This window comes from Micropterus salmoides, unplaced genomic scaffold (genome assembly GCF_014851395.1).
Source record: "Micropterus salmoides isolate LMB-PRFRI ecotype aquatic unplaced genomic scaffold, ASM1485139v1 Ms_hic_scaffold_15, whole genome shotgun sequence".
Classification (NCBI taxonomy): domain Eukaryota; kingdom Metazoa; phylum Chordata; class Actinopteri; order Centrarchiformes; family Centrarchidae; genus Micropterus; species Micropterus salmoides.
The window spans coordinates 7,590,577-7,616,383 of record NW_024040596.1 but is presented as its reverse complement, the minus strand read 5'-3'; the positions used below and the strand labels follow the sequence as shown (position 1 = coordinate 7,616,383).

Genomic DNA, 25,807 nt, shown 5'->3' with positions numbered 1-25,807 from the left:
TAGCTCACTGACACACTGAGATGAATGGCGCGGGTGAATTGTTTGGAGAGCAATATATAACTCTTAGTGAGTGCTTGTTGGAGATCAATATGTCAACTGATAATCAGAAAAACAGTTTGTAAGTGAAGGAAAAGAAGAATATAGCAATGAAATGTGGTGAGAAACTGTTGACTAACAAGCCAGAGGCATGAAACATTGACACACACTACACTTCTTCACAGAAGATAAATTTAAAGTGTTTTAATTGATTCTAAAATGAAATTACTCAAGGTATAGTCATAGAATTCTTTACTATGTAAGTATAATCTCCACTGAAGTGTGTACAAAATACTGTTAGAGGAGATCATCATTGGTCGTATCTGTCCATAGGTAATCTCGCTGACTACTTGACCCATCAGTTTAATATTTTTTGTACGCATGAAGGACCTCTCATGGTTGCGGTGATTCACAATTTTTGAAAAAAACATTTTAATGAGTGAACATAAAGCTTAGACTTTCATCTTTTTAGCACGTGGCGAAAGGCAAGAGCAGTCACCCCACCTGGATTCGAACACGGGTCTACAGGCAGCCAAATATGCAACTTTGACCACACTGCCTTCTCCAACGCACCTTTCGAGGAACCTTTTCGAAGAACTCACAGCGTTTCCACCGAAGGGACCAGGGTCTAAACTTAGTTCTATATTCTTTATTTTACCCCCCAAAAAGTCCTTGCTCAGGGGGTTGTACTTTCCGAAATGGGTGGGGCTTGCCTTGCAGTGAATGGGCGAGTAGAAGCTACTGGCTTCAAATCGAGTATGTCGGCTGTTTTTCTACGACTGCTCCTCTCTTGACCACTGTTGTTTGCGAAACAATAAATCACTATCAACAGTCAGATAGCACACACAAGTCCCGCTGATGTCCGCCTAAGATCGTACGTTGGCATTAAATGTATTGCTCAGAAATAGCAGCCAGCGTGCAGTGGTGTGTTTACAGTGAACAGCTGATGGAGTTACTGCTAAATACTGGGTCCGAAGTTTTCCATCAGTCAGGAAGTTTTTACACAGAGCCTAAGTCTGTCTCCTTCTCTCCAAAACAAAAGGAACAGCTGATTACAACTGGTAATAAAGCTCGTTAAAAATCCTGTTCCTGTACGCTCAAGCAACACAGACGTGAGTCCTGCAGCTGATCTGCAGCTCTTGTCAGCTGGAAATGTTTTAATAACCTTCCAAACTGTCGCGATTTTATTTTTGTGTTTCTTTCTCTGTGCTGGAGTTATTTTAAGAACTTTGTTGCATGTCTCTTCAATATACTCCCACACAAAAAAAAGGGGTTTAAATTGTCAAGCATAGCTATAGTTTTTCATTATATTCCAGTCAAACCTGATGTTCATTTATAAATTTTACTCATGAATAGTGGTTACTAAATAATGATGTCTGTGCATCGCTTTGTACGGCCTAATCTTCGCAGGTCTTTAGACCACGGTGGAAACCCACACAACAATGGGCTGAAGGAACCTTTTAGTTCCTTGAAAAGAGATCCGGGGACTTTTGTCCGTAACACCAAAGAGACAGGCTGGCTGGTATGGCAGTCCAACTACATTCTCAACTGTAGTGACGTCACTCTATCCCACAGCAATATTCACAATTTTACGATATGCGTTCTGACATAGCAAATTAATTTCCAGCAATCGGCAAGGTTAAAGCCATTCTAATCCATACACGTATTTTTGTCAGATTCAGCGAATATCTCCTCACAGTTTGCTAGCTGTCCGTTCTGTGTGTGCGCTGAAAAAAGATTGTACACAGAAGAGAAGTTTGTACACAGCCCTGCCTCTGTAAAGGGGAAACAAACAAAGTGGCCTGCACCCTGCCACACAACACAAATCCAACCATTTCAACCATGATTTGTGTGTCAAGTAACTGCTATAGCAGCAGGAGAGTTGAGTGTATCGCTGTTGGGAGCCGGTGTGCTGGCTCTGGGACCGTCTCGTCCTCTCTGCATGTTAGCTTTGCAGCAGCAACTGTGGCATGAGCTTGCTAACTCACAACTTAGCAAACATTAGTTGCATCACATGCTGTGTCGTTGTTCACTCTATATCATGGTATTTTTCATAGAACTGGATTTCTCCAGAATCGCATACTCCACCTAAGTTTATACAGTTAGGCGAACCCAGGACGCTCGGTTGCAATACCATTACACTTGCCTAAGCATGAGAAACTGAAAACACTATTAAAAAATTGCACACATCTATATAAGAAAACATACATTATACTATACTAGACATAAACACTTTCTCTCCTTCATTCCACCACTATAACGCATACACGCTGGACACACCGCTCGCCCTGCACTCCCTTTTCCCAACCCACATGCCCCCCAGACACACCTGGCGGAGATCTGCACTCTACTTAGTGCACTTTTCTAGTTGATATTAAAGTATGCAGGCTGTAAAATGATGCCCCTGTTACCTTTCACAGCTACAGGGGCGAACCTTCTGTGTGTTTGGTTTTCATATAGCCCTTAGGAGTTTTGACTGACAGGGGGTTGAGTGGAAAATGACTGAATTTTCATTTTGAGGTGAGAGCAAGCAAACACAAAGGTATTAAAATGGTAAATGCCCAGTAGGCTGGTCTTCAATGACCAGAGAGAGCCTGTTCGGGTTTTTATTAATACTTCTCACTGGAATATAGTGGTGAAATGATTCTGAGGTAGCAAAGAGCTGGAGCTCAATAAACTTTTAAGAGAGTCTGGAAACAAACCCTTTCAGAGGAGCGTGGTGTAGCGTACTTTTCTGTATTTTAAGGTTATGTTGTTGACATGTTGTTGGCAATTCTAGTCTCCATGTATTCACCCATCAAAAAAGAGTGACTGTCAGGCACACCCTTGCTACACTATGAATGTGCAGGCATTTATCTAAAATTAAGAGTCCACGCGAGACAAAGCATGACACATTATTATTAGTATTAGAACCTGAGAAAATATGTTTTGATTAGAGTCATCTTAATAAGGAATAAATTATTTTGCAAACTATATAGGTATATATATATATATATATATATATATATATATTTTGTTCATCACATTTTTTCTTCAATTCAAATACTTAAAGCAAATATATTTGTATGATATAAATTACGTTTATTTGCATGAGTAATGTAAAACTACAATTTTGTCTCAGCTGATCATAATTGAAAATAGTAGCATGTTTGCTGCTGTGCATTAGTAGCATAAACAAAGCTTCATGTCAGGAAAATACTAAGATTTAGTTGTTGTCATCTGTTTGTCCATTTATCAAGACCTCTCATCCCGCAGAGTGATTTCAAACCTGTAAACACATGTATGCTGCCCATGTTCATGGTTTGTTCAGTGTAAAAAAAAAAAAGAGTTTACTGATGAAGTATGGTCCCAAGTTGTTCTCAAACTGCTGAAACTATCAAAGCTTCAAACTGCACAGAAGTTTCAAACAATGCACGCTGGAAAACAAAAATGATTAAAAAGTTATTTCATCCCTACCAAGACCTACCAGACCTTAAGTTACAAAGCAAATTAACATCCTTAATACAGAAAGAGTTTTTAAACCACCAAACAAGTCAGAAAGGTCAGCAAGGCTCATAACAGTTCCAAAATGCCTACTAAATGTATATTAAAAACTGTCCTTATATGTTAAAGTTTGAAAGTTCTAGTTCCTGTTTTGGAGCTTACTGCACTCGAATAACCCTTGGAGATATAACCCTGTCTCCTCAACATATAACTAATTTGCATTGGCTAAGAGGTTTTGCAGGAAATGTAATGCAGCCTGATAATGTTTTAGATTAAGTAAAGACAAAATGTTTATATGGATTGGAGGGCTATCTCAGCACATCACATCGGCTGGTGAATGCAGTTCTGGTTACTCTAATCCAACTTTCTGAAAGGCTCAAAGGTGTATTCTGCTGATAGCTAGATAGTTAACTGAGTGATCTCATTTGCACTGCCTTACAGCTCCTATTATATTTGTCTGCACACCTATGGCAAAAACATTTTTCAGGAGCTCATTCATTTACTCTTTAATTTAGTGATATTTGTTTAAATTTTTATCATGCATGGGTAAACTAAATTAGAAAAGTGCATATCAGAATACACACTATATTTCAGCCTGAGCTTGAGAGAATGAAGTGAATAATACGCATAAATTAATTAATTTTTTACCTTGGTTGGCATGGTTTCTGTTATCAGGATGACTGCAAGTTTTTCAAGTTTATACCTTAATTCACTCATGTGCTGCAGTAGCTGCAGTTAACGAAAAAAAAAAACTATACAATAGGCTAGGCTATTTTATGTCACTTAGGTCACTCCATCTGCTGCTGCCTTCTTACCACAATTTTCTGTGAATATGAGCCACTAGTTGTAAAAGCAAAACATTTACATCAAATTAATTCAGAGGACCAGGATGTGTTTTGGTTATTTTGAGGGGTATATGGAGTGAGATCGTGCTGGACATATTGTGGTGGACTAGGGACCACACTCCTGGCAAAGTGGAGCTACAGCGAAATCACAAAACATTGAAAACAATCAGCCATCATGATGGCAATGGCTGAGAAAAGGTGCAGGTTGGATATAACCAGAATTACACCCACCTACAAAGAGCCACATGCCGGTAAAATGTGTCTGCTTGGATAGATACATTGTCACTGGCTGCTATCATTAGCATCTGAATGGCTCAGTATCAACAGACATTCTCTGCCCCTTCTGATTGCCATGCACTTTGAATACACTGTATGTCAATCAAATCAAAGAAAAGCAATGGTTTTGTATGAAACAGGTTCTTGACTGGCAGCCTCTTGTGCTGTCCCTACAGGGGTGTAAGAGAAAGCTGCATTCTGAAACAGTTAGCCTCTCTGCTAACTTTAAAAAAGTACGTAGGCGATATTGGTGTTCGAATTCTCGAGCAGACCTGACAGTAAGTGGGAAAATGTTATAATATACATATAAATAAATATATGTAATATTGATGTATTATGTCTCCAGTTCAGATCCAAATCTCTGTATAATTACATCCTCTCTCTATAGTCTATATTAACTTCTGCTAACAAACTCCCACACTTATATGTAAATTAAAAAACTATTAAAATCATTCTGCAAAATACAAAATGTCTATTAAAATTCTGCGTAGTAAAAATATTTTAAGGTAGTAGGTGCTTTGTTTAAAAAATGGTCAGCCCTTGACAGGTGGGTCAAAAACAAACACTGCTTCTAGCCATCACTGTTTCCTCGTTCTCAAGCTTGTGCATAGACCCCCTGTGACCTGTGCATTATTATTCATCGCGTGGTGCGGTAACTAGCACGCTTTCCTGTTGTGAAGCAGTATGCAAAATGACTACATGCTGGGCGGAAGATATTCAAAGCTAATCCTTATATCTGCTCAAAGACGGCAGATGATCAGCTTTCCCTCTTGGCAAACACAGAGTGCTGTGGGGATTGTATATCTGCCACCGAGCCTGCTTGATGCTTTTCCCATATCTAGAGCTATGCAGTGCTACCTCTGAGAACATGAGTCAATAGTGAAGTACATGTAGTTGCCTTCATTCTATGGTCTACAAATATACAGTATTTGGAAGAAATATGCTTTACAGTAGGTACTTAGCAAAAGCTTTTTTATTTTCTGTGATCTATGCTTAATGGAACCATATATCTTACTCCTACAAATGAGGAAAGATGCATTGGCAAGCTGAGAGTACACTCAAATTATGAATTGTAACCACAAAGATTAGAAACAGCATACTTCATCTGTTCTATTATCTTCTCCAATAAGTGTAATGTCCGTATAAGAAGCAACCGCTGAGGTTCAGAGCACACGAAGAAATATTCATGAGTTGCTGAGCAAACAGATATTTAACAGTAAACAGCGTAGTAGTCATCCCATGCCATTTCACAATGTAGAAATCTGAAATATACAGTCAAATATTACTCAGCTTGAAACAGAGGCATATGCATTCACAACAGCAAGCCCAGTCTAATTTCCAGTCTACGGCAGTCTAATTTGCTCTAATCAGATGTATCAACAGAATGATTCTAGCAATTGCACAAAATTAATTCCATCTGTTTTCACATTATGCCTGGTGAAAAAAGAAAATGTCTGTTGAGATATGTGAAGCTCAGAGGAGGTTCTGCTGCTTTGTTATAGGGGTTATGATTTGCTTAAATTCTATTAGTGATCTGGAAATTGTAATGCCAATACATCTCTGACAGACTATACTGCACGGGGTGCTTAAATTACTGCAAACCCAGTTTTTACAAAAGGGAGGGGGACCAAACTTCTCTGTGAATCCATACACTGCTTTGTGACACTCAAATAGTGCTGAGGTTACAGGACTACCTGCTGCTGTGAGTTTTGACAGCCTGGTCATTTGCCGCCTCATCACAACTGGATCAAGGAATATCCAGAGACAGAGATAACACTAGCTAACAAAACACTGAGCTGTGCAGCAGCCGCTGATGACTTAGCAGGTATTGATATCAGATTACCGAAAAGTAGTCTATCAGGGTTAATGTTAGCAAGCTAGGCTACCACTTTGAGGAAGCTACCTTGTCTAACTTGCAAGCTTCAGTGTGAAATGGAATACCAATTTAACCATAAAATAGGTCCTACTAAATCTTGAATGTTGTAAAAGGAATCACTAACAATACACAACCAATGTTTCAGGGCCTTGTTCATGTAGGTTATAAAGGGCTATGGTGTGCTCTACTCAATAGTGCACCCCTGAAGTTTACAGCATGTCTCAAATCAATAGTTGCAGTATCATCACATATCACCTTACACTTCAAATTTCAGTTCAACCTTTTTTGTTTTATTCATATCATTGGAAAACACTTCAAACTACACTAACAAAAAGTCACACATCTATCTCTAGAAGACCACTTGAGCAGAAGTATCTCAGACCTTTCACATTCAGCCACACAGATGGCAGAGTATGAATGGTGAGAGTGACACTGTTTCTCAGCCAATACAAACACGAAACCTCACTTTGGGTGAGAAAGGACTAACCCAAGGCTAAGAGACAGTACCCTTCTGGCCTAATTATGGCTTCCCTTTAGGGATGGCCATGGCCTTTGCCTGTGAATACCCAGCCTTTCCCCAAAACTCTGTTTGCAGTCAAGGCCTGTAATTAATTAATGTGGGACCGAACTAAGATGCAAACCCTACACAGAAGGTACAGCCATGGCTGGCTCAAGGACCCTTAATGAGTGCCTTTCCCACCCATACATTTGAAGATTAACCCATTCTGTAGGTTTGTAGCTGTGGTTGGTATCCTCTAGGTGCCAAGAGTGACAAGATTGATTTCACAGCGATGAAATTGGGTCATAAATTCCCTTGGGTTCAAACATTCAAGAGTTTCCAGAAGTGTGTGTAGGGAAATATTGTTTGTATAAGATAGGCAATGATTGCGGTGACACAATTTATTGACAAGGCTTTAGAAAGTTATCTGTGAAGCTTAAGTGTGTCAGTTTTGATATGACATGGATCTGTCTGGGTGGTCTATGAGGTATCATTTTCCCCAAGAAATTGAGAGATACATGCGCATATACATGTAGTTTTCAAAAATGTAATCCTGTAGCTCAAAGTAGGGCTCAAATGTGACAGTAAATATTGTTAATCCCTCAAAGCACAATTCGCTGAGGGATTTGAGAACTGGTGCAATGCCAGGCTTCTGACATGCCCTTAAATATTGGAAGAAACATCATCGGTGTGGGTGTCAAAATCTTCCAGCAAACAATGAAATTTTAATTCTAACCACTCCTGAGGAAGAAAATCTGTCGTAATAGGATTTGATGACACCAGATTGTTTCCTCATATTAGAGGGAGTAATGATATGAGTGACAATATCTTGCCAGACTGTGGAACAACAAAGTAAGATGCATGAAATATTGATTGCCAGTATCTACAGTTATTTATATAGTGTGTAGTGGGGGCTGGCAGTCACTCCTAACCAGTGCTACCAAGATTACAAGACCTGGAATGTCAACTTCTCAAAGAGCAAAGCACAATTTGCCACAGAATTCAAAATTAAAAGAGTTTAATACATGTAATATGTTGACAAATTCCTTGGAAATTCCTTTTAAAATGATCAAATTTGCAAAATTAGTTTTTTAAAAAACTAATGAAAATTTGCTGGTGAAGTGACAACAGAGGGTTAGAATAACACTAAAAAGCACAGCACATTGCAGAGTAAACCCAGAGAGAGGAGAGCGATCACTTTGACTACTTACTGTAAATGTTCCATCCATTAGAGGGGCAAAAATTTAATAAATATGCTAATATGTTACAGTCTACGAGGCTGGTTGGCAGCACATTTTCAACCTACTGAGAAACACTAAAAAAAGCATTGAGCTGTATTCAGGGCTAGTCATTTTGGAACAAGAGCATCACTTATCACAGGCTCCTTCACCCTGGAGAAAAGTGTTGTTTGTTTGAGTTGTCATAATGAAAAGTTAATCAAGTGAGATAATTGAATGTTGTTCACAGACAGAGGGTGGGAGGGAAGGTGCATGTTTGACAATGTTTATTTTTCAGAAGCTTTATCTTAAGAAAATAAAGAAAAATGTACACTAATGTTTTCTGAATTATTTAAGTGTTAGGGGGGGAAAAAACGTTCAAGGTGTGTGTTACCAAATAAGATGAAAGTCAATGCTTTCTCACTTCCCTGACAATAATGAGATTTTTTCCCCCTGCTACTTTTCAGCCAATGTACTTAGAAGGCAACTATAATTCAAATCCACAAATAGCTTAAATCAGTGTGTTCTCCGCAGAGGGCAAACACATTGCCTTTGACAAGTTGTGCTATGACATGGAAATCATTGCTGCATAAAAGTCTAGATTACCCTTACGTGGCAGAAATAGATCCATATATTTTGGAATCAAATACATTAGAGACCCTGTCAAAGCAGAGCGCTGAGAGAGGCAGCCGCACCTCATCGCTGTAACATTCAGCAGCATTTAGGGGATTATTTCTGCAGACGATTTTCTGTTGGAGTGAGAGAGACTGGCACAGGTTGAGAGTGAAAGTCCAATCATATATTTAATCACAATCAACTCACTATCTAGGAGGCAATTTGTGACAGTGTGTGCTTGTCTTTCCTTTCTGTGTCATTGTTATTAATTTTATAAGTCATTTTTTGCAAATCAGAGTCAATATGTATCATGCGTATGATATCTTATTTCCAATAGGTATGAGTAAACACAGATATAATGGCTTACTTTTTAATGTTTTTAGTGTCTGGGTGCACCCAAACCAAACTTGAAAAGAAAGACTGGGACTTGGATTTTGGGGAAGACCACTTAGACTGTATTTAGACAACGTATCTCAGAATCTAAATTGGGGATAACCGCAATCCCATCTGTGTTGGTGACAAAAAATAAATAGCTGAATCTGTGTTCATATCAATTCTGAGGGGAAAAGTGTGTTTTTGTACCAGTTCTTTTTCCCCAAATATAAAGGGAATATTTGCACCTTTTTTCAGGGCTATTTGGTAGTGAAGAGAATGTGATTTAAATAGTTGCAGTCAAGGTTTATGATAGATTATAATGTATATAATCTATAATTGCTAATTTGCGAGGTTCTCTCTTTCTTTCAAACTTGTCAGTCAGAAGACTGGGACTTGGATTTTGAGGAAGACCACTTAGACTGTATTTAAACAACGTATCTCAGAATCTAAATTGGGGATAACCGCAATCCCATCTGTGTTGGTGACAAAAAATAAATAGTTGAATCTGTGTTCATATCAATTCTGAGGGGAAAAGTGTGTTTTTGTACCAGTTCTTTTTTCCCCAAATATAAAGGGAATATTTGCACCTTTTTTCAGGGCTATTTGGTAGTGAAGAGAATGTGATTTAAATAGTTGCAGTCAAGGTTTATGATAGATTATAATGTATATAATCTACAATTGCTCATTTCTTTCAGTCAGAAAAGTCAATAGCTAAGCAAATCTGCCTGGTGTTCAAGAAACATTGAGCATTTTAGCTTTCATTAGGGTGACCAGCAGCCCAAAAAATTCTGGACAGTCTCGAATTGCAAGCAATTGTCCTCTTCTGTTTGTCCAGAAAATTAGACTGAACCTGAGTTTTGATTAGTTATAGCCTAAAAAAACATTAAAAAGCCTATTGATCGTTGTGAAACATTCATTTGGTGTTGCCCAAAGATATGCCCTCCAGCAGGAACTGCAGGATATCGTGGACACTCTGTCACGCGTTGCGCAGACAGATGTGATGGGCACCACACTAATGAAATAATTAAATTTAATAAATTATACAACGCAGTCATTCTGTTTTTCATGACAGACAGTTAATTTATGAACAAAAACAAGTAATTTTAGAGTTGAGTTTTGATGTTAGTTTTACTGTTTAGTGACATTGAATAAAATGTACTGGAGGCCACGCCCACCTCCACCTCCTCTGACCCAAATTTCACCTATTCTCATCTGGTCACCCTAGCCGACATTTATTTAGATATAATAGTGGTATTTGGAATTAATCATATTTATTCATGACGTTTAAAAGTGACCTATTCATTGCATAGTTGTCCAGGCATAACAAACTGCTGGCAAATCATGTCTGACAATATTTTGATATTGAACTGACAACACCTAGTGAAGCGGCAGCTCTGCACTGTAGATGCTTGAGCCAACACTGATGTTAGCTTCACAAACTGCCAGCCCTTACAAGCTCTGAACAGTTTCTTCTTCCACAAAATCATCAACATCGACATCTTTGGCAAGTGTAGGTAAATAGAGATAACCAGACAACAGCCCGTTTCTTTTTGTTGTTTCTCGTACTTACTACAAAATTCACGATAATTAGCTACAGCTGTGTCAATTTACTTAGACTGTAGACTAAGTACTGTCATAATAGTGGGTGAAATTAACAGTCACTGGCTTGAGCTCAAATAATCACTTGCTACAGCTTGTTAATACACTGTTAATTATGCAAATTGCAGGTCTTCTGATTTGGAAATTGCACTCTTTCAAATTTAGCCTAACTTTTACTCAACTTTTACTCCAATCAAACCATGGAATATTTCACATAAACTATTGTCTGACAAATGGGCCACTAATTGCTTGTATGCAGCTTTTTCCAGGGCTTTAGATAAAAAATAATTTTGAAAGATGTCTGTAGTTGGAAAGATGGAGGGATCTAAATGTTTTTTTTTAGGAGAGGTTCCACCTAAGCAGTTTTAAAACAAGTCGGGACAGAGGTCAGGGGAGCTATTTCAAACAGTCAAAATGAAAGGGCCGACAGTAGGAAGTCTCCTTCAGTAGTCTGGTACAGACCACTTCCAAGGGGCAACCTGATGACTTCATATAGTTAAAGGAAACCTATGCTTTTCCATATTTTATGACTTATCTACAATGTTACAATGTCAGATGTTCATGTTAAACATGGCCAAAGCTTCAAAGAATGAGGTGGAAGTATTTAAAAGAAATCCCTGTGACCCAAAACCTCAGATTTCTTCCTGTTCTGAACACTGTTTCCAAAAGCTTTTTCTACCAACGGCTCCATTTGACAACACACGGAGTTACACTGAGCAGGTTTTCCATATATGGTCATTTACTCCGCTCAGTCTGTCTGTACCGCCAGAGATGTTTTATAGAGACACGCCACTCAATCACATCTTCAATATAACTCTATGGGGAAAGCCTGTAACGGCAAAAATGGCGGTTATCTCGCCCCTCCCGCTAGAACGCCAATCGTCTGCTATAAACAGCCAAACCAGGAAACGTATTTCAGCCAATCGTGTGGATCCACTGACTTAAGGGTCTGTTTAACTTCTATTGCGCATGCGTGGTAGTAGTGACGCATGCGTAGTAGAAGTATAACTGGTCGGGAACTTATCGCTCAGCAGCAATGTGACAGCGCGCCTCAGGTCTTGGCCAATTAGAAGACACTGGGCTTTGAGAGGGGGGGCCTTAAAGAGACAGGAGCATCAACAGCTTGTTTCAGGCCGAGGCTAAAATGAGATAGAAAATTATTTTTTTGAACTTTGAATCATATAAAGATACCATATAGGGGTCACAGAACTACAATATAGGACTGGAAGAGCAGTATAATAGGTCTCCTTTAACCATATAATTGAGAGCAGAAAGAGATATTGATGTAAAAGAACTGAAGGATACAACATCACATGATCTGTGGGTTAAAGACTCATAGGCTGTGGGGCCAGCTGGTACGATATGATTTTTTCAATTTATTCAGTAAAACATCTGGGCAAGTGTTTTGAATAATACTTTTGAGTTACGGGCATTCTGAGAGATGATGGTGGAAGAGTAAGTTGCTCATGCATCATTAACTGTAGCATTGTATTACTTATTTAAAGCTTCACGTACAAAATTAAAAGGACTATAGGAGGTTTAGAAATTTCCCCACTAATGCATCACTAGGCCAAAATATATGGATATTAAAATCACCAATAAGGGTTAGGGTAAGGGTCAATAGAAGCAGAGAGATCAGGTCTGAGAATTCAGAAAATAAAAATGGCATCAGGTTTAGAAGGGTGAAAAACTGAGAGGAATAAAGAAGGCTGGTATTTGTCAACACCAAATATGATATAATCATCTATTTAATATAATATAATATGAAAATTCCCCACAGGAATTTATAGAAAAAACTGACCAGGTTTCTAAGCATGAGAAAAGGCTGGTGGGGTTGCTTCATTTAAGGCAACCAATTACATAAAAAAAGGATTTGTTGTTTAAATACCTCATATTTAAAAGGCTGATTTTTACAGGAATGCTTTGGAGAGCAGAAGGGAGAGGATTAAGTTACCTGCATTCACTTTTCTGCCAGTGGGAGGGCAGAGTAACTTTTTTTTTGGTTTATGGTAGTTAATTCAGACAGCAAGATTAAATCCAGAGTCTGGAGGCATGTCATTAAAAGAGGAGGATAATACATGCCCGTGGGAAAATGGGGTATTTCTTCAAATGCTGGGTAACACCCAAGTGGAGTCGTTAAAATAGCGGGAGACAGAATGAGGGGGGTGAGGTGTGGGGTTACCTTCGTAGGTGGTGAGAGTGTTAATGCCAGGGCAGGAAAAATGGGCACGTTAGCGCAGGATACGGTTGCCTGAGATGAGAGAGGAGAGGAAGAGGGGGGTTTTGGAATGGGTGTGTGCTGCGTAAATAGTCATGCATGTGGAGAGAACTGGACCGCATGCTGAATATTAGCCAACAGAATTTGGCTACCCTGCCTGTTGGGAAGAATCCCGTCTGTTTTGAAGAGAGTAGCACGATCCCGAAACAGTTGGACTGATTGGGTTCAAATCCACAAAATTTTAACAATCATAGAAGCACATAGTTCATTCAGACAGCTCACATGAAACTAATTTAGACAGACTAGATATTAGATAGTTGATACAGAACATTGATCCTCAAAAAGGAGCACACTTGAAAGCTTAGCACAAAGGGAGAGGAGAGATCAGGGAGCAAAAAAACTTCCCCACTGGGGGAATCAGAGCCTTCAGGGGGATGAAATAGAATAGTGAGTGTGAGCAATAACTGTGGCAGCTATGGTTGTATTGTGAGTAGTGAAGCAGTTCTTTCATTCGCAATGAGAGAGTGAGCACATGCGTGACAGCTTAAACAGAACACTATATTAGAGTAGGGCTCTGGATATGTGTATACAGTGTGAGAGTCAGGTCACAGTCCCACTGTAATTTTTGCAGTGCAACTCGAGCTGTCTGAACTAGCTTCACAGGCCTCACTCTTTTAAGGCTGGGAGGTTAACAAAGCAGGAATTATATCTATTGTGTGCTGTTGATATTCCAATTGACCTGGTTCCTGTGTGAGTAGGATTTTTTATGCTCCATACTTCACCGTCAACAAATAATGACTGATTATGCAGTAAATGTCAAGTAATCATGAGCTATTACTAAATTAGGATATTAATGATGAATGTAATGATTTGGGTCGAGCTTAGTCGGGGATTAAACCAGAGTACTTAATGTGTAGTGAGTAAAAGGGTGAAAGCCATTGTGAGCTGTATGTCGTTCTCATTTTAGCAGTCACCTTTTACATGTATAACTGCTCACCAAATTCTGTTATTTGAATGAATCATTCTCTAAGAATTATTAAGAACTAACAGATAATTAATAGATAAAGATAGTTAATACATAAAGAGATGATACAAGGGACAACCCAGCAGTATTAACTTCCATACAAAATCAACAACTTAAATACTTGTTGAATAAGGCTTAGTGCTATGAAAACTAAGCAGCTCAATACTTGATAGTACAGTACATGGTAGTATTTGATCTTATCTTCATTCCAGTCTAGCACTGACAATGAAAAAACAAACAAAAAACAGACCACATAAGATCTGCTTTTTCCATTAAAGTGGTCATATTGTGCTCATTTTCTACTAGCCCGCAACTAGCCAATCAGAACAGATTAGGACGAGTCCTGACACACCATAACCACGGCTTTGGTTCAGCTGTATATGTTCCCAAACCAGCTTCACAGCCTATAATGGAGCAAGAGGTTCAGAGTAGTAAGTTATTCATTTGTAAAAAAAAATGTATCTTTCATATCTAAAGTTTTAACTGTTCACTGTCTCTACATCACAGTAACAACTTTATGTCCATTGACTGCCTGGAGGGTATTTAACATTCAATAGGGAAGGTGGGGGTGAGGGGAGGCAGCCTGTGGGTGTTTTGTCACTGTGTGTGCTGCAGCTCAGTGTGTTTCTTCACCAGTGTTTTAGAGGGTATTTATTTCTATAAATCATAAGCAATGATAATGTATTTTTATGTAAATCTACATGTAATTATTCATTGAAAAGTGTTTCAATTTACATGCAACTTTTATTTAATTCCATGTTTTCCTACCTTTGCATCATGTACACTGGGAATACCATATGCAAGGGCACAGCACTGTATTGAGAGGTCATGTAAACAATCTCATAGTTCTGCTTATGCCAATATTCACACTGCTGTGGAAACTGAGCCCAGGGTATTATGTTTTTATTACCTGTATCTGACTTATAAAACTTATTGCTGATATTACTGGGCACTCACGCAAAAAGGGCTGTATTCACTCTTTGCAATGACACAATATGCACTGAAAAGTGCCAGTTATGATGTGCTATTGTGTCAGCATACAAGTATTTAAAGCCAATATGTAGAATACTTAATGTTCATTTAGCATATTTATGGTACATATGTGGCCTATGTGGCTTATTCTGATGGCACAATGTTTTGTTTGTAGAAAAATTTGACAGTACCCTTTAAAATTGTTGTCTATCCACCACCAGAATCATAATATTTCTTACTAGGGGAAGTCAAAGTCAGACAAAGCATTAGGAGAATGAAATTTAATAAATGGAGCTCAGATGTTTTAAGCAGTAAAACTGACGGAACGAGGATCTAAATTTAATAAAATGCCTTAACCTGTTTAAATTTGAAGGCAATTCCCATACAACAACCACGACTATAACCCAACTGCTGTGGAAATGAGAAGTAAGTGAAGTGTTTTTATCAGTTATGCAATTTCCTGCACTATATATAGTCAAGGCATGCATTGCTGACATTCACTTTGAGACAGCAATGTGACAGCGGTTGGCGTCAATCTATCAGTGGTCTTTGATGACACTGCTGTAAATGTGCCATCATGATACAGTCTCCAGTAAGATTCCATCTCTGTTTCAAAGAAGCAGAATGCAAACCTAGGAGCTTAGTACTGACAAATATCAAATATTTTGTCAACATTTTGTGTTCCTCCAACAAAAAAATGATTATTGGTTGAGTCACAACTTTAATATGGAACACATGTTGGTACAAGTGTGAAAACACTGAATAAACTGTTTAAACAGACATGACTGGCATCAAAACTAAACATTTATTTCTAATTCTACTGTAGGAGAGACCTAATACCAAGACATACGGGTCGACAAGATCTCCAAATTTAGTTTTTAAGCAGCTGTTCCTTTTATTTGCTATGTTCATTTGAAGGAATTTGTTTCTCTTCACTTTCTGGGACTGTCCTAAAGATAACATATGAAGACTGAAGCTGAATTGTGTTTATTTAAGTCTGACATTTGTCTTCTCAATGCAAGCAGTAGAGACTTCAGAGATCCCACGGCACAGCCATGAGCATGCGATTTAGAATGAGCAAGTTTCCTGAAGGTGAACGAAAAGAGTTTGGTGGTTTTCCATCTGGGCACCTTCATATCAAGGCCTCTTGGGATGTTCAGCATGTATATTCATAAGAGGTGGGCAGGAAAGGGAGGGGGAAAAAGTTTTGTAAGAGACCCAGCTGGTTTCCTAAAACTTCTCTTTGGTGACCTCAATTTCTCCTGCTTCCCGATGAGTTTGGTCTGTCCATGTGGAACTAAGCATACTGTACTGTATGTGCCCCTCAGTGAACTTAAGCAGAAGGTTGGCACCACACAAACCCAGAGAGACTGTAATGTGTTAAATCCAAAAATGTGCACATAGAAAACAACTTAATATTTTCTAGAAGACTAATTTATTCCCTAAGAAAGAATCTTTCTACTGCTTTAGGCAAGGAAGTCAAAGCAGCTGACTGCAGTCAGAGGTGGATTGTTAGGATTCAGATCACACATTCTTAGATCACAGGATTGTAAAACACAGAGATGTTGAATGTTCTTCATTGACAAGGGTTGTGTGAAATGACATCAGATAGACAAGAAAAGTGGATGTTTGCAGTTCACAAGGTTAAGGCAATGTGGAACCCACCGCAGTAATCAAAAAGAGCAGGCAATGTACAAGACCAACATATTGTAGGTAAATCAGTGACAAGAAAGGTAAACTGTCTATACAAGGCCATTGCAAGGTTGAATAACCATGCAACAATGGCAAGTGAAAAAAATGAATGGACTTGGACTTCTGGCAGCCATAAATAGTTTAAAAAAAATACAAGATTTTACTTGTGTCAACAACAATTAATTTCTCATTTTACACTGTACATAGTGAATACTGCAGTGAAACAGAACATTTTTCCTTACTGTGACAGAAACACATACTGAACGAAATATGCAGTAGATCTCCTGTTTGGTAGTCGTGGGCTTTAAAATACCTGACATTCTAACCCTGACACAAAAAATGTAAAATCCAAAGCGGTACATCCAAATTAAGCTGATGCAAAAGAGAGCATGCTTCTGTATTTTTTGGTAATAAGTGTTGCTCTATTATTTAACTAATTTTAAGTTTGAGAGAACATAGGAATATTAAGATAATCATGAAACCATGATCTAACTACTTTAAGCTTTAACTTTGCTTATGAGAATGTAAGGTAAATTCCCATATATTTATAGAAAGCTTTACAAAAGTAATATATAATACATTCATTGATAGATAGATAGATAGATAGATAGATAGATAGATAGAATTATTATTATTTAAGATGTTATATTTTAAAAGAGACAGTTATATATTTTATTTTCTCTTTCCTTCAATACAAGGTTGGATTGTAAAGTAAGAAAAAAAGGGCGAAGTTCTGTGTAATGAGAGCCTTCTTATTTGGTATTAAGTATTACTTTTCTTTCGAATTGCATGTTGCACTGATTTACTTTTGGAGGATGATCCAGGAAGTCAGGGAGGCAATGACTCATACTCTACTGCTTCCCATAATTGTAATTAGGGATGGGGATCGTTCATTTTCATTGATATTGATACCCTTATTGAGACTGCTTAATGATCCGATTCTTTATTGATACCACTATTGATACTTTAGTATTATTTGTGATGGTTATTTGGTAAGACCAGACCCAACGGGCATAAGGTACGCCTGCAGGGTATGAGGAAAATATTCAATGTGCGATAACGTATTGACCGAAAATATATTGAGATGACATATCACTTGCGATAAATAAACATATATTGAAGCGGGCATATTAACTGCCTGGTTGTTAATTTAATATTTTAAATACAGCTAAATGTTGTTTCTAGAGCAGCAACATTAATGTTTACAAAAGCAAAGTAACTCAATAACTTTATCTGACATCACAAGTAGTGAGTGACTTTTAGAAAGAACAACATCCGTCTGTATCAGTCCGTCCTCCTCTCTCGCTGGCTGCAGGTAACGTTACCAGGTAGAAGGAGGAGCGGCTGGTTTATCTCAGCCAGCAGCTGAGTTTTTAAGACTGCTGCCGCTGTGTGTGTGTGTGTGTGTGTGTGTGTGTGTGTGTGTGTGTGTGTGTGTGTAGGAGCCCACAGAGAGCAGGCAGAGACTGCACCCTGATGATTTTCTTATCCATTGTGTTTCAAATTAAATTAGATTTGACGCTCGAGACTTAACGTTACATCATAGGACCCGCAAGTCTCGATAGCATTATCGATAAGCTTGAACCTTAATAATTTTCGGGTTTTGAGAAATTTTGGAACCGGGTCCTTTTGGAACCGGATCGATCCCCAACCCTACAGCTGATTATATAGATTTGTATTACTTTGTCCTTCCATCATCAGTGGATTAACTGCCATTTTTCTGCCGTTGTTCATGTACTTTTGCAGTATGGCACAAGGAATGGGAGATATATGAGCCTTCCTGCGTGTTGTATTGGGGCTGATGATTTCTCCCAGGTACCGTTTTGCATTTTCAATAAACCTCACATGACACAAGTATTACACAGTGTTTGAACCAGGTTTGCAGACTTATTAACCCAGATGATTGTTTTGTAGCGCAAGAGCAATTCGGCAGATTTAGACAGTAGTCAGACCAGGGTGTTAAATTCATGCTGTTGCTGTTACATTACAGTTTCTCTGGACAGCAGGCCTCCATGCAACCCTAAGAAAGGTTGTACAGACAGTCCATTTATCCTAGCTGTATCCGTTTTTAGGTGATCTATAAACTTAAACAGACATGGTGAATATTTTCCAATGTCTATTGTCTTTCGATCAATATTGATTGAATTCCATTTTCTGGTTCCAGGCAATCTACCAAGTAAATTCCTCAATACAAGTGTAAAGAGTTTTCTACTCAATGCCAACAAACAGACTTTTTGAGTCTTCACAGCTGTGAATCAGAGGCATATCTTTGCACCTAGCACTCACACAGAGACAAAGCTCAGCATGACTTTAACTGTCTTACAGGTCAAAAAAAGGTCGTGCTTTCTGCCAGACAGGGGCCACTGTTGTGCCAAGACTGCAGCAATCATGAGCCAGACGCTGCATTACCACAGAACCCAGGTGTCCATAGCAGCTTGGTATAGTTGCTGGTAAGAATGCGATCAACAACAAAAACTTGTGTACAACAACACACCTGGTGCTACTGTCCCACTGTGTCTCTTCTGACAGGAAGGATGATGAGAAGTAACCTTGGCAACCACTTTAACTGCAAAAGTACCAGCTCAAGCCACCATTTCATGAATAAGCATATTATCAACCATCACGCATTAAGATTTTAATTTTTAATTTTTTAAAAGTTTTATAAAGGATAGATTAGACTGTGCTTATCTAAGTCAATGTGAAAATGATCCTTAAACTCCTTTAATCAAAGGAAAGCACACTAGCTTAAATTTACTTGACAAAAGTTTGGAATAATGAATTTCTTATGCAAACCAAATTAACTTGCAATAAAAGTAAATCATTTTCCACAGCTATATATTTTATAAATGTAATACAGATTTCATATGTAAAATGCATTTCACAATCTTAATAATCTAAATAAGATGAGCAGGATCTGCTAAATTAACATAATGAGAATACTTATAAATTTATGTATTCTAAACCCAAGGCGAAAATAATCAGGATATAAATGCCAAATGAACTCTTACCTCGACAGTGAACTCCCTCATCGTAGCCGTCTTCACAGTCTCTAGCCCCATTGCAGAGTTTGTTGAAATGAATACATTTTTTTGTCCCGATACACTGTATGTGATTGAGGGGGCATCTGATCACCACCTCCTGTGCACCTAAAGAAGAGAAACAACAAAACACTCAAAAACAAATATATGTCCAGTCAAAAAACAAACTACCGCACACTGATCTGACTTTACTGCATTTATTGTGAAAATTGTGTGTAAATTTTACAGTATATGTAGTAGCATATACAGTGTGAGACCCTATGTGAAATACATATGCATATTTCATTGCCATAATCATTTCTATTTCTTGCAGGTATATTCACTTTTACAGTATTTTTTGAGTGCCTTCTCAAAGTGCTGATACTTCAAGACCTCTTTTATAGGAGGAGGAAGAACCTATGCATATGCAAATATATTTATACACAGCATTGTTCTTTACAAACAACAGATGTTCGCCACTCTGTTTTGCGGCCGCACTGGTAAAGTCCCATAACAAACTGCTTAACTCTCCTTGCCAGCCAGGCAAACAGCGGAGAGCAGCTGTTTAAGGATTCATGAGGCACATAGGTGACCCTCATTCATGTGGCAGCCACAAGAGCACATAAAACACAGCTGACCAGTGCACCAGCACTGTAAATGTGTCACATCTCCACCTTAACTACATTGATATCAATTACCAATGTGTCATTGCAGCCACTTAATGGGAAGATTTATTACCCATGTCAAGGGATCTGTAACAATCCCCAGAGTTCTCCCACCCCTAGGAACTCACATCCAAGCACGCTTGGGCCATCTTGACTGGGCGGTTACTTATCGCGGCATCTATTTCTACTTTGTAAAGTAGAGATGCCGCAATTAATGTGGCTATTACAAAGAGGGCTGCCATCTCCTGATGATTTACAGAAGTGATATGTCTAAGGGATATGTGGACAAGTAGGTATGTGCCTATATTGACACAATAATGAATCATATTAGTTTCTCCTCCCAAGCATCTTTATTGCTTAAAAAGGGTAGCAGGAGATCTTCTTATTTAATGAATATTTCTTGGCTATCTCTTCAAGCCCCAGTGATTCACACTATTTTAATGCCATATTTAGGTAAGTGACCTTGTCTCTGAGAGTTCATATTTCATACATGAGCAAACTGGCAGCCTCATCTGCTGGGCTGAAAAAATGTGTGCATCACTCTATATTTCTCATCCAGCTCATTTCAGTGGTGGACTTTTTGATACTTGTGTTTTTTTAAGGCTTCATGTACAAAATGTATTTGTAATCACATCATACACACATACAATATATCTTAGAAATACGTATTCTAAAGGCTTAACTTTCTAAATGATTATTATTCAATCAGGAAAGAAATTTACAGTGAGGAATCCACCTTAAAAATTAAAAATACTGTATTTACACATTTGAATTTTCTCTGCATTCATGTTATAAAACTGAAAAAAAAAAAATCCTTTTAGAAATTGAAAAATTTCATACACCTCATCATACATTTGAAATCAAACCCAAATAAGCGCTAGAACCTAGTGTTTAACTGTCATAACATTTCAAAACACACAGGAAATTTTCAATCACTAAAGAAAAGGGACACACTGTCACAGAACATTCACCTCAGTGCATCACCAAAGCACATGCCCATTTGGCAAATGTGCTATTTAACACACAGCTGTAAGGGTCTCTGACAAAGTAACAGTGTCGTCAGCCTCTCCTCTTGCCTTCGCACCACATGGGTTCTAATCTAATGTGATAAGGGGAGGGATGGTGCATGAATATTCAGTGGCTCTGATCTGTCATGCAGGGGTACACAGATGGCGTCTCAATGGCTGAGGTGCTCAGAAATCCTCTGTCAATTCCCAAACTACTGTACTATGTTGGATGATCGCTTAAAGTAGTATACGGGATAGCACACTACACCATGTAACACATCCTCTGACGGCTATACTGAGCTTGTCTCTCCTTCGCTTCCCATTCCAAGGTGCTGAATGGTGCTTAAACCCTCCTGCATACTGTATGTGCCTGATTAGTTCACATAACATCGTCTTAAGCAATCCACAAACCACACAGTTTGACCAAAGCTGGAATCTCTTGTGCTTCAGTTTTAGCTGAGAAAAAATTGACAAATAAACAAAAAGTTAATTACAGCTCCGTAGAGACCATTAGGGATGTTGAGCTGTGAGATGAGCATCTTCACTAGCAAATACACACAATATTATTACTACAGTATGTGTTGCACTGAAATGCAATGACAACCTTGAAAAATAAAGTATGTTTATGCATGTTTCAAGTCAATAATTGTTATGTATATATAATCTGAGAAATGCACAAAAAATAACAAGTTGTGTCAATCAAGCAAAGCTTGTATATGCTCACACCGTCCCGCAAGGAGGTCTAATCAGCCACAATAAGTGAAAATACCTGTTTAGGTGTACCATGTGTGTGTAGAGGTTTTAAGATAATATACTATAGCAGGCTAACTGCCATTGTTAAAATTTAGAGACACACTAATGTCCAACCATCTATCGGGGGGGGGCTGAAGCCAATCCCAGCTGGCAACGGGCGAGAGGCAGGGTAAGCACAAATGTGTACAAAGTTAATGGAAACACATGATCAGAGGCAAACAAATGCAGGTTTGCTCTTGTAGGCTTAAACTGAGCTGAGGGCACATCCATTTTATTGTAAATGTTTCAGGCTTCCTAAATATCCCCACATGCACTGACTGTGTGATTTTGCCTGAAATCGGATGTTTTAAAATCAGCAAAATTACTTTTGCTCTGAGCCTCTGTCCACTTTCCCTCACACACACACACACACACACACACACACTGGTGCAAGCTAGAGCTGTGTTTGTTATTACATCAAAGTTTGAATGGCTCGTTCACGATAGACAGACATCCGACTGACTTACAACAGACAGAAAGATAGAGAAAGAGATAGCACAGTTAGATAAAACAGAAAAACATGTTGAAAACAGATCTAGTGTAGTAGGTCCCTGTTGTATTAGGCAATTCTTGATGTATAAATCTGCAATTATTTTAGATGAAAACTGCATAGTCCCAGTAATGGTTTGATAAATTAATAATGTCTAGAAATGAAATGGCTAAGCACACTTAAATACCAGTTTAATCATAACACTTTGAATGGAAGGCAGATGTTCCCCTGGTAAGCTTAAAATAAATTATAGTGTGATATGCTTACTCAGGTAAAGCGGGAAACATTAAAGTTGAACATCAATATTTATTATTGTCTATTTTGCAATAACGCAACTATAAATTTAAATAAAAAATCCCTATCTAGTCCCATAGAGTCTAAATACTGAATGTATATTATTGGCATTGCTGCAAGAAACCCCGTATTTGTGTTGTAACTGTACTGAATATGAGCTTCATACCTAAAACATAAGACATGACTTTTGCGGTACAGCAGGTCAGCTCCAAGGGTGACTGCTGAAGCACTTTTCAAATGTCACTATCAACAACTTTGCATTGTGGGTTTAATGAATATTGTAGACTGCATGGGTGGCTTGAATATTTTAGATTTTAGGTCGTGTTAATGAAAAATCATGCTGCTATTTGCCTAAGTTGAGGAGTGAGTGAGAAGGAATCTGCTGGGCCAAACTAATACCTCTATTTAATGTAAAATGATAGGCTTCTAGGGGGGATTTCAGCAGCTATGTTCATTATGATAATCATGTTAATCTGAGCCACAGCCAATTTGTGTAGAATAATGAATTCCTAAAAGAAAAAAACAGAGAACCTATCAGCAGGGGAAGCTCCTTGAACTTCTATGTACAGGGATCCATCATATAATAATGATTTCATTTTCTTAATTTATGGTTAAAGTTGGTGATCAAAGCAGCATCCTACTGAGGCAACAACTGAGGTCAGGCAATTATGGATAGTCAACTACCCATAATGGCTTTATAACAGCAACAGACACTGATATTACTTACTGTATGCACTCCATTCTTCAAGCCTAACTTCATTATTATTATTACATAAATCACTAATCTAATCATGAGCACGATTTTGGTGAATCTGAACCTAAGTCAAAATGTCATAAACAGCAGACAGCAATAACTTTCACTCGCTGCACTGTGATTCAGAGTAGCTAATTTGCCTGTAGGCCAGCAATGACTAATCTTTTGACATATTGCCTTATACACCACATCAAATTCACCTGGGTACGTAGAAGAGAATTTAATTTAACCCCCCTGTACAACAGTCAGTGTGACAGTAATTTTATATTTTATTTTCAGCAGTTACACAATGAATAAATGACATATTATAGAATTTGTGTGCTTTGGTTATAGTTACACAAGCATAAACTGTAATTTATACAGCATATGTAAGACAAACATTGTTAACTAGTAACTAGTAGCTATAGTAGTGTTATCTCATGACAGAGGAGATGCAAGAAGTGGTACCGTGTGGATAACATCTCTGGGCTCATAATCTGTGTCGCTGGTGTATACAGTGTAAAAAGCATTAATATTTCAGCTATTCCGCTTGTGTGCCTCTTTGCATGTGTATTTCTGTGTGTTTATGCAAGTTGGAGCATCAAGAACTCTTCACCTTTACATGGTGTCGGCCTGCGGTGAAGTCATTACTGTTGCCATACTTAAAGCTTGAGGATGTTTGGGTTGTAAGATGTCTGGGCTGTGTGATGCTGTGGCTTAACTTGAACGACTGATAAAAAGGGATGATATATTCATGACTGTCATTCAGCAGTACTGCTGGGGAGCCATTTTCCCAACATCTTAGCTTGATTTGAGTACATGGATTGTTTGTACCCAGCTCTGTTTTCATACACAAAAGGCAAAAATCCTTGGACAAATTCTTGATGTTTGGCAGTGCACTACTTATCTTGCTACTTGTCATGAAGAAAATGCATCATCCAAAGTATGTGGCTGAGACTTCCAACAGTTCCATGGCAACAAAGTGAACTGCTAAAATGCGAGCAGATAAAGTTCAATGGGGTAAACAAGAGTGGAGTTTAGTAACATCGCAGTCACATTTCATCAATTGTAAAGTGCAGCACTCCCCAGCATGTGCTTCTCTTAAAAAGGCACAGTGGTCTTAACACAAAGGGCTCTTAAAAATAATTATTTTCCTCCGTGACCTTTACATCCTTGGCCGTTGAAATTATGTACTCAGCCAGAAGAGCTTATTTTGCTGTATTTTCTGACCCCAGACACGGAGGCTATATTTTTCCACAAGTCAGAATCCCCAAGGACCGAGATTCTTCCAAGTGAACAAACTTACCGTATAACCACAGGCTTAAATGTTGTGATTTCCAATACACTTAGAGAAAGATATGGATGCCATAGGTGAATGACATTTACATTACATTAATTCATTTAGCTGACGCTTTTATCCAAAGCGAATTTCAATTGCTATATATGTCAGAGGTTGCTCGCCTCTGGAGCAACGAGGGGTTGCTCAGGGAAACATTGGTGGATGTGGCACAGAGGGAATTGAACCCAGGTCTCTCACATCAAAGGCATGTGTCTTATTCACTGCACCATCACCACCAATGACTATGTATAGGTCTTGCCTCCTTTGTCAGCATCAACAAGACAATGGGCCATCATTTGACTCCTGGCTAATCACATGGAGCTGCTGAGAAGCAGCCAACGGCACAGTATGAAATGAACAGCTCCCTTGAGGAGAAATGTGTATGCCTTTGCATGTTTGCGGATATGCATGGCCAGCATTTGGTGATGCTCTGCCAGGCCTGTACTGCAGCCATCTTCATGTCTTGCTTATTTCGGCAGCTTAGCACTTTCAGTCTGGTCTTTAGCATATGAAACACATGCTGAACCTGCTATGTTTATTGTAACTAAATTGTAACTAAAACACCAAAGCAAATTCCTTGTATGTGTAAACCTAGTAGGAAATAAAGCTGGCTGGCCAAACTGACCTATCCAGAACATTCCAATGTTGCCTTGACTGTACATTAAGGATCATTGTGTTTCTGTATTATTCTGCATTGGCTACTTGTTCTATACACTGTTGACCACAAGTTCATGTTAAATGTG

The 25,807-nt window shown here is 38.4% G+C and overlaps 1 protein-coding gene across 1 annotated transcript in view; it reads right to left on the bottom strand.

Annotated features, from left to right (window-relative positions):
- lrp1bb (low density lipoprotein receptor-related protein 1Bb) overlaps positions 1-25,807 on the bottom strand; it is a 264,366-nt gene that overhangs the window by 152,393 nt on the left and 86,166 nt on the right. Inside the window, exon 3 of the mRNA XM_038720173.1 lies at positions 19,736-19,873. Coding sequence (XP_038576101.1) covers positions 19,736-19,873 — 138 coding nt within the window. The remainder of the gene's footprint in view (positions 1-19,735; positions 19,874-25,807) is intronic.